Raw genomic sequence first — 10,156 nt, 5'->3', positions numbered from 1 at the left:
GAGACAACCCATGATTTTACTACTGCACTTTTGTTTTATATTTGAGTCTTGGAAGTTGTTACTACTGTAGCAACCTCTCCTTATCTTAGTTTTGTTGCATTGTTGTGCCAAGTAAAGTCCTTGATAGTAAGGTTCATACTTGATTTGGATTACTGCGCAGAAACGGATTTCTTGCTGTCACGAATCTGGGGCTAATTCTCTGTAGGTAACTCAGAAAATTATGCCAATTTACGTGAGTGATACCCAGATATGTACGCAACTTTCATTCAATTTGAGAATTTTCATTTGAGCAAGTCTGGTGCCTCAATAAAATTCGTATTTACGGACTGTTCTGTTTTGACAGATTCTGCCTTTTATTTCGCATTGCCTGTTTTGATATGCTTGATGGATTTTTCGATTCCATTAACTTTCAGTAGCTTTGTGAAATGTCCAGAAGTGTTAAGAATGATTATGTCACCTCTGAACATGTGAATTTTTATTATGCACTTACCCTCTAATGAGTTGTTTTGAGTTTGGTGTGGAGGAAGTTTTCAAGGATCAAGAGAGGGAGATGATACAATATGATCAAGGAGAGTGAAAGCTCTAAGCTTGGGGATGCCCCGGTGGTTCACCCCTGCATATTTCAAGAAGACTCAAGCGTCTAAGCTTGGGGATGCCCAAGGCATCCCCTTCTTCATCGACAACATTATCAGGTTCCTCAAGTGAAACTATATTTTTATTCCATCACATCTTATGTACTTTGCTTGGAGCGTCGGTTTGTTTTTGTTTTTGTTTTGTTTGAATAAAATGGATCCTAGCATTCATTGTGTGGGAGAGAGACACGCTCCGCTGTTGCATATGGACAAATATGTCCTTAGGCTTTACTCATAATATTCATGGCGAAGGTTGAATCTTCTTCGTTAAATTGTTATATGGTTGGAAACGGGAAATGCTACATGTAGTAATTGGTAAATTGTCTTGGATAATTTGATACTTGGCAATTGTTGTGCTCATGTTTAAGCTCTTGATCATATACTTTGCACCTATTAATGAAGAAATACATAGAGCTTGCTAAAATTTGGTTTGCATAATTGGTCTCTCTAAGGTCTAGATAATTTCTAGTAAGAGTTTGAACAACAAGGAAGACGGTGTAGAGTCTTATAATGTTTACAATATGTCTTTTATGTGAGTTTTGCTGCACCGCTTCATACTTGTGTTTGTTTCAAATAACCTTGCTAGCCTAAGCCTTGTATCGAGAGGGAATACTTCTCATGCATCCAAAATCCTTGAGCCAAACACTATGCCATTTGTGTCCACCATACCTACCTACTACATGGTATTTCTCCACCATTCCAAAGTAAATTGCTTGAGTGCTACCTTTAAAATTTCCATTCTTCATCTTTACAATATATAGCTCATGGGACAAATAGCCTAAAAACTATTGTGGTATTGAATATGTACTTATGCACTTTATCTCTTATTAAGTTGCTTGTTGTGCGATAACCATGTTCCTGGGGACGCCATCAACTACTCTTTGTTGAATATCATGTGAGTTGCTATGCATGTCCATCTTGTCTGAAGTAAGGGCGATTTACCATGAGTTGAATGGTTTGAGCATGCATACTGTTAGAGAAGAACATTGGGCCGCTAACTAAAGCCATGATCCATGGTGGAAGTTTCAGTTTTGGACAAATATCCTCAATCTCATATGAGAAAATTAATTGTCGTTGAATGCTTAAGCATTAAAGAGGAGTCCATTATCTGTTGTCTATGTTGTCCCGGTATGGATGTCTAAGTTGAGAATAATCAAAAGCGAGAAATCCAATGCGAGCTTTCTCCTTAGACCTTTGTACAGGCGGCATAGAGGTACCCCTTTGTGACACTTGGTTAAAACATATGTATTGCGGTGATAATCCAGGTAATCCGAGCTAATTAGGACAAGGTGCGGGCACTATTAGTATACTATGCATGAGGCTTGCAACTTGTAGGATATAATTTACATAATGCATATGCTTTATTACTATCGTTGACAAAATTGTTTCTTGTTTTCAAAACCAAAGCTCTAGCACAAATATAGCAATCAATGCTTCCCTCTGTGAAGGACCATTCTTTTACTTTTATGTTGAGTCAGTTCACCTATTTCTCTCCATCTCAAGAAGCAAACACTTGTGTGAACTGTGCATTGATTCCTACATACTTGCATATTGCACTTGTTATATTACTTTACATTGACAATATCCATGAGATATACATGTTATAAGTTGAAAGCAACCGCTGAAAGTTAATCTTCCTTTGTGTTGCTTCAATACCTCTACTATGAATTTATTGCTTTATGAGTTAACACTTATGCAAGACTTATTGATGCTTGTCTTGAAAGTACTATTCATGAAAAGTCTTTGATATATGATTCATTTGTTTACTCATTGCATTACCATTGTTTTGATCGCTGCATTCATTACATGTGATTTACAATAGTATGATCAAGATTATGATGGCATGTCACTCCAGAAATTATCTTTGTTATCGTTTACCTACTCGGGACGAGAAGGAACTAAGCTTGGGGATGCTGATACGTCTCCAACGTATCGATAATTTCTTATGTTCCATGCCACTTTATTGATGATTCCTACATGTTTTATGCATACTTTATGTCATATTTATGCATTTTCCGGCACTAACCTATTAACGAGATGCCGAAGAGCCGATTCTTTGTTTCTGCTGTTTTTGGTTTCAGAAATCCTAGTAAGGAAATATTCTCGGAATTGGACGAAATCAACGCCCAGGGGCCTATTTTGCCACGAAGCTTCCAGAAGACCGAAGGGAAGACGAAGTGGGGCCACGGGGCGCCGCCACACTAGGGCGGCGCGGCCCAGAGGGGGCCCGCGCGGCCCTAGCGTGTGGGGCCCCCGTGACGCCTCCTGACCTGCCCTTCCGCCTACATATAGTCTTCGTCGCGAATACCCCAGTACCGAGAGCCACGATACGGAAAACCTTCCAGAGACGCCGCCGCCGCCAATCCCATCTCGGGGGATTCAGGAGATCGCCTCCGGCACCCTGCCGGAGAGGGGAATCATCTCCCGGAGGACTCTTCACCGCCATGGTCGCCTCCGGAGTGATGAGTGAGTAGTTCACCCCTGGACTATGGGTCCATAGCAGTAGCTAGATGGTCGTCTTCTCCTCATTATGCTTCATTGTCGGGTCTTGTGAGCTGCCTAACATGATCAAGATCATCTATCTATAATGCTATATGTTGTGTTTGTTGGGATCCGATGGATAGAGAATACTATGTTATGTTGATTATCAATCTATTACCCATGTGTTGTTTATGATCTTGCATGTTCTCCGTTATTAGTAGAGGCTCTGGCCAAGTTTTTACTCTTAACTCCAAGAGGGAGTATTTATGCTCGATAGTGGGTTCATGCCTCCATTAAATCTGGGACAGTGACAGAAAGTTCTAAGGTTGTGGATGTGCTGTTGCCAGTAGGGATAAAACATTGATGCTATGTCCGAGGATGTAGTTATTGATTACATTACGCACCATACTTAATGCAATTGTCTATTGTTTTCAACTTAATACTGGAAGGGGTTCGGACGATAACCTGAAGGTGGACTTTTTAGGCATAGATGCATGCTGGATAGCGGTCTATGTACTTTGTCGTAATTCCCAATTAAATCTCACAATACTCATCATATCATGTATGTGCATTGTCATGCCCTCTCTATTTGTCAATTGCCCAACTGTAATTTGTTCACCCAACATGCTATTTATCTTATGGGAGAGACACCTCTAGTGAACTGTGGACCCCGGTCCATTCTTTAACATCGAATACAATCTATTGCAATACTTGTTCTACTGTTCTCTGCAAACAATCATCATCCACACTATACATCTAATCCTTTGTTACAGCAAGCCGGTGAGATTGACAACCTCGCTGTTTCGTTGGGGCAAAGTACTTTGGTTGTGTTGTGCAGGTTCCACGTTGGCGCTGGAATCCCTGGTGTTGCGCCGCACTACATCTCACCGCCATCAACCTTCAACGTGCTTCTTGGCTCCTACTGGTTCGATAAACCTTGGTTTCTTACTGAGGGAAAACTTGCCGTTGTACGCATCACACCTTCCTCTTGGGGTTCCCAACGGACGCGTGTTGTACGCGTATCAACCTTAAGCGGCACCTGTCGAAGTTTACACCAGTATCCCGAGATCATGTCCACGGACGTGATCTTGAAGTAGGTTTTTGCGGATTGCCACTGGAGCAGTTAACTAGTACCTGATCCGTCAGATGAACTAGCCCCAATTACCATTATCCCTGTTCAATATAGAAATTTGTATGCGAAAACATATGATAAAGTTTAGAGTTATCGAGTAAAAATAAAGGTGGAGATTTTCCCTGACTCTACGATTCAAGCAAAATCTCGGTGGCTACTGACATAGGCATCCCCAATGGGCCTGCTGAAGATGGTACCCGGGGTTTATTGAAGGCCCACGACCCGAAGGATAAGAAGAATTCGGAAGCCCAACTTGTTAGTTAAGGAAAGCTAGAGTTGTATTAGGGAAGAACACTTGTAATATTACGGGAGGAGTTGGAAACCTTCCCGAACTCTGTAACTTGTACATCAAGAATCCCTCGGCTCCGCCTCCTATATAAGTGGGAGTCGAGGGACAAAGAAATCATCGAATCATTGTCTCACAAACCCTAGTTTTCATATCGTCGAGTACTTTTCGGCTGAAACCTTTGAGATCTACTTGCCCTCTACTTCTAACTAAAACCTAGTCTACAACCCGTAGGCATTGACAAGTTAATACCTTGTCAAACAGAAACACAAAATAAAATCAAGCGCTTAGCGTTTACAGATCATATCGTTGGTAGGGCAGTCGTTCAAAGAAACAAGCCTATAGTTGTTAGCCACCCGCCGTTCTAGTTCGAAGAGGAGCCCCCGTCCAAAGAGTCACTATTTACAACAAAAAATTAATTAATTCATTATTGCATAAATCACAATCATCATTAGCATAAACAAGAAGATTAAGATAGGAGCATGTACCACAGGTCGATCTGCATCCAAATAGTCAGCTCCAGACGGCACGACGATGGAAACGGTATCGACCACTCCTGTTGTCGCCTCCGGCATGGGGTGGCCGGCGTCGTCGTGCTCCTTGCCATAATGTTGAGTATATACTTTATACCATGGGTCCTATGCCACACACGCGCACCTTGTACTTCGGCCACACGCACGCCGCCGACCTAACGCAATCAACGATGAGGCTGCCAAACACACAGTCCCTCGCCGGAAAGGCTTTCATATGCGAGATGAACACGGTACCATCGTTCCCGTAGAAGATGACCGATCGTATTGGCTCTGTCGGTGCCAGCACTGACAGAATGAACGCCCTCGCGGTGTCGTACGGAATCATTGTCCACACGAATCAAGTGGATTTCTCTAAGGTGGGCAACGAGCGCTGCTGGCGAGGCGGCGAAGTCGTAGCCGGCCTCTGTGCAATCGCACGGGCCGTGCGGTTTCGCGATCTTGTGGTCGTCAAGCTCGTTATAGGTGAGCACGCCCCGCACATGTTGTGGGGGCTCTCAATGTTCGCTACCACCTCCTGAATCTTCTCACTAGGAAACTCCATCCTCTTGATCTGCTTTGAAGAGTGGGGAGGGGAGGGGTGAGGGGAGTTGTGGGGGCACTCAATCTTCGCTACCACCTCCTGACTCTTCTAACTAGGAAACTCCATCCTCTTGATCTGCTTTGAAGAGTGGGGAGGGGAGGGGTGAGGGGAGTCGTGGGGGCACTCAATCTTCGCTACCACCTCCTGACTCTTCTCACTAGGAAACTTCATCCTCTTGATCTACTTTGAAGAGTGGGGAGGGGAGTCGTGGGGGCACTCAATTTTCGCTACCACCTCCTGACTCTTCTCACTGGGAAACTCCATTCTCTCGAGTCTTGATCTGGTTTGAAGAGTTGGGAGGGGAGGGCGAGGGGAGAAGAAGGGGAAGCAGAAGAATGATGGTGGTGGCTTTATTAATTCGGGTCTCACTTTGAGTGTGTGTACCAGTACTTGAACTAAGATCATTGAAATTTCCATTACCCTTGTACGGATGATAGGTCCTAAAAAATTGAAGTAATTTGGATGCAACAAAAAGAACTTCAATAAAATAAAAAATGTGGACTAGGATTTTGTCGTCGTATGAGATATATATGCTACAAATATAACAAACCTACAGTCCTAAGGTAATTTAAATAAAGCAAGTTTGATTTTTTTGCTTCCATGTACGTGTTAATTTATTAACATGGCTTTCTACCCCCCTCCTAAAGTGGGATTGAGAGGAGAAGAAGGATGGTATACGGTCATAAAATGTCCATTTATGTGATATGTTGATTATTTCTCAAGTTTTGCAATATATGTGGACTTGTATTGAATTTTACCAAGTTTTACTCAATTTTGAATTGTATGTTCTTTAAAGTTTGTCATGAATTTTGGGAGAAAACAGGCAGATGTTACCATGGTAGGTTGTTGTGCTCCATGCATGACAAAACTACAAAGAAAAGATAAACCATTTATACGAATGGCGAAGCCGGTGAATTGAAGCGAACTAGTCATCCTAGCTAATACATGTGGTATAGTGTGCAAACCAACTAGTCGCAATGATTCTTGCGGACACGTGGCGATGTACTTTTTTGTGAAAACAACCTTAGACATTTTTTTAAGTTACATGTCACATTGTTATTAATTTACCCAGTCGTGCCAACCTAGGTAAAGCAATAACAAGGTCACATGTAACTTTGAAATATTTTTTCTTTGCAAAAATGCATCCCATTAGTCTGCGCCATAATCACTAGGATTAGTTAGCTTTGCACAATACAATAAGTATTAGCATGACTTCACCCCATTTCGCCAGAAGTGGGACTAATTTCCACCTACCGAAAAACTTCCAGGACTAGGGGTGTATTTATTAGCTCTTATTATTACAAATGTATCTCGTGTTAAGGGAACCTTTTTGAAATTTAACAAGCAAATACTTCTCTTCCCGGAATGTGCATAATCAGATGGTGTGTTTATGATGGCCGGTCTGGTAGTATATAGCTAGGTAGTAGCTAGCCTAGTAGACCAAGTTTCAGAGATAGAGAGAGAGTGGATGGAAAATTTCCGCGAAACAAGTGCAATGCAATCCTAAGGATTCAGCCATATGAATCAAAAGGTGCACATAGAAAAACTTCATATAATGATGAAAATACTTCAAAATTCCTATAGGATTCCACTGGATCAAAAAATTAACCTGCACAAATTACTCGTTTTATCTGTCTTTTGGACAAAATACCAACTTATACATGTAATGATTTTTAGCATAGAGGTCCAAATCTAGAAATTAGAAGGTTAACCCCTTCAATTTATCTTGTAACATTGTATTTACATCTATATATTATATCAAAATTTCCCATATTATGTATGTTTTAATTTTCAGCTACATTATTTTTAAATTTTAAGAAAAAAATTTGAAAATTTCATCAAAATAGCCTAAATTTAAGAAAATTGATAACTCTTAGATCTCATCTACATGCTAAAAAAAAAACTAAACGGATGTTCTAAATTATTTGAAACTTCTGCATATCAATTTGTTAGCATGGATGCTACATCACCATTGCCCCGTGTGGGCCACAATTGTTAGATTTGTTATTAAGAAGCTTAATTAACATCCTAGATATGTACCTCTCCACACCGACTATATACATAGTTTTTGTTTTGTTTAAAAGACAGGTAAAGCGATTAACCATTGCCAGTAGCCTCTCCGAATTTTGCACTTCTTGTTTTTTAACTAGTTTTCTTGAATATTTTTATTTTCTAGGTTTGTTTGATTTTACTGAATTCTAAATTCCATCTTTTTGAAATTTAGGAATTTTCGTTTAATTTTAGAATTTAAAAATTTAAATGATATTTTTGATATTTTTTAAAAAGTGTTTTTAAAAAAAGAAGTGAACTTCTTCCAAAAAAATGACTTTCAAAAACGTAATGAACTTTGAAAAATCATGTGAACTTCCAAAAACAATTGAGTGAACTTCCAATTAATAAGTGAACTTCAAAAATATAAATGAAATTCTAAAAAAATATAAAGGGCACTTCGAAATAGGGAACTTTTAAAAAATGGTTAGTAAGCTTCCAAAACAGTAAAGTGAACTTATTCCAAAAGTGAAGTGATTTTTTAAAAAAATGTGAAATTCCTAAAAAGTGGAGTGAACTTTCCAGAAAGTGTTGGCGGAGGTGGGTTAATTTGTCGGTTTAGTGGGTAAGTCGGGTTTAGAATATCTATTCTAGAACCTATTGGTTTATTTTTAGGGTTTAGGGTTTAGGGTTTAATTTTAGTATCGTGCTGCTAAGGATTTGAACCAATGTTGTATTTACAAGTCTGGTACCACATGGAATTGTTACTGCAAGCATGATCTATATGGTATCTTAGATTCAACCAACGGATCAATCTGTAAGTCGAAGGAAAATCTATATATTCAGCTAAAGTCCTGAGCCATCCGATTTCAGTGTGATTCGTGCACATCAGTTGCAAGTTGGATTGCATACGAGTTTTTTTGGGGCTTGCACGTGGGGGGTTGACTTTTGCAGCTGCAAATGGGAATGCAACTAAGAAAAATGCTCCCACTTTAACTAGAGATTATTTTCGGTTGAAAATGGGAATATGCAATGGTTTGAACGTGTGCCAAAATCTCGTGAAGTGGAACGGCTGGATGACCCAATATTAATATATATAGCCATTGCTCGGTGGAAACATGTTTGCATGCATGTGGGGTGGGGAACGAAACAAACTGACCTATGCATGTTAATTTGCATGCAGGTGATGCGGTGAAAAATGAAGCAAATGGGAGTGCAACTAAGAAAAATGCTCCCACTAAGATTCACCATAAGGAATAGCATGCGATTTTGAAGTAATTGGAGGAGGGTTACTTCTTCTAATTAAATAAATGCACTCAGGAAGAATTTTTAGCGTCCAATGAGAAATTGTCTGGTGGTGATGCAAAACTAGCCTTTTAATTGAAGGAGGTAGTACCAAATTCACATTCATTCTTCGTCATCCATCTACACTCTTCTTCACTCATCCTGCAGTGGTCCCTCCCACCCCCTCCCCCCTCCACATACATACTCAGTAGCTCTACCTCCCATGCATGGACGTCGGAAACCATACGGAAACCCATCACATCACTGCCCATGGCACCACAACTCTGGAAGTTGTCTACACCAATGATGAAGCTATTGTGGAGCGAATCCTAGCCATGTATGGGAAATGGCTCGAGAAGGAGAAGAACAGGTTCGTTGGACTCGACCACGAGTACACCCCACGTAGCACGTGCAAGCGACAAGAGATGGCCGTCGTGCAAATTGCCATGCGGCAGCACGTCCTCGTGTACCACTACAGCAGTTCCTTCAAACATTGTCCGGCTCTGAACAATTTTTTTGAGCGCAAGGGTATTACTTTCACAAGCGTTGACACTAAGAACGACAAGGTCATGCTTGCCCTTGCCAAGATGCATATTCCAGAGCTGTACCACGTCGACATCAAACATATATTCAAGAGCCGGGTAGGAATGGCTAATCTAGCGGAGGCCATCATTGACGGGTCCTACAAGAACAGGAAGACGAAGTTCTCATCTGACAAGAACGACTTATGGGAGACTAAGCCACTCTCCCGGATGCACCTCGAGTACGCAGCAAAAGACGGGTACGTGAGCTACGAGTTGTACTGTAGGATCCTTGCCCTTGAGTTGTAATTATGTAGAAATATAAGTGCATGTGTGACTATTCTATGGTGACCACTAGTACGAGTATGTCAATTTCATGTGAAGGATCTGGTCCAGAATGTAATTTAGCAAATTATGTATGGAGCTTTCAGAAATACTCATAGTGATCATGGGTTTGCGAAAAAGGTACAATACTACTCTAGGTGGCCATTCGATTGGTAAAATTCTCATTCTAATTCGCATCAGATCCTTACCACTACTACTACGGTCAGGAAATGGTCAAACACACGCGCAAACACAAGCAAAAAATCATCTGCACAATGGGCCATAAATGTATTCTCTCCTCTCGGTGGAGCAGATACGGCAGGGGTCACATCGTAGTGGAGAACTTGAGTAGATACGGTAGGGGTCACATCGGAGTGGAGAACTTGAGCAGCTA

At 41.0% G+C, this 10,156-nt stretch overlaps 1 protein-coding gene across 1 annotated transcript; it reads left to right on the top strand.

Moving 5' to 3' along the window:
• Nucleotides 1-9,144: 9,144 nt before the first annotated feature.
• On the top strand, nucleotides 9,145-9,747 carry LOC127310220 (uncharacterized). The gene has a single exon (XM_051340909.1). The coding sequence runs from the start codon at nucleotides 9,145-9,147 to the stop codon at nucleotides 9,745-9,747; it is 603 nt and encodes a 200-aa protein (XP_051196869.1).
• Nucleotides 9,748-10,156: the final 409 nt, after the last annotated feature.

The sequence above is a fragment of the Lolium perenne genome, chromosome 6 (assembly GCF_019359855.2).
Source record: "Lolium perenne isolate Kyuss_39 chromosome 6, Kyuss_2.0, whole genome shotgun sequence".
Classification (NCBI taxonomy): domain Eukaryota; kingdom Viridiplantae; phylum Streptophyta; class Magnoliopsida; order Poales; family Poaceae; genus Lolium; species Lolium perenne.
The sequence above is the reverse complement of the archived record's forward strand: the minus strand, read 5'-3'. Positions and strand labels throughout refer to the sequence as shown.

Excerpts from the sequence above, each read along its gene's own strand:
- LOC127310220 (XM_051340909.1), top strand. The coding sequence starts at position 9,145 with ATGGACGTCGGAAACCATACGGAAACCCATCACATCACTGCCCATGGC.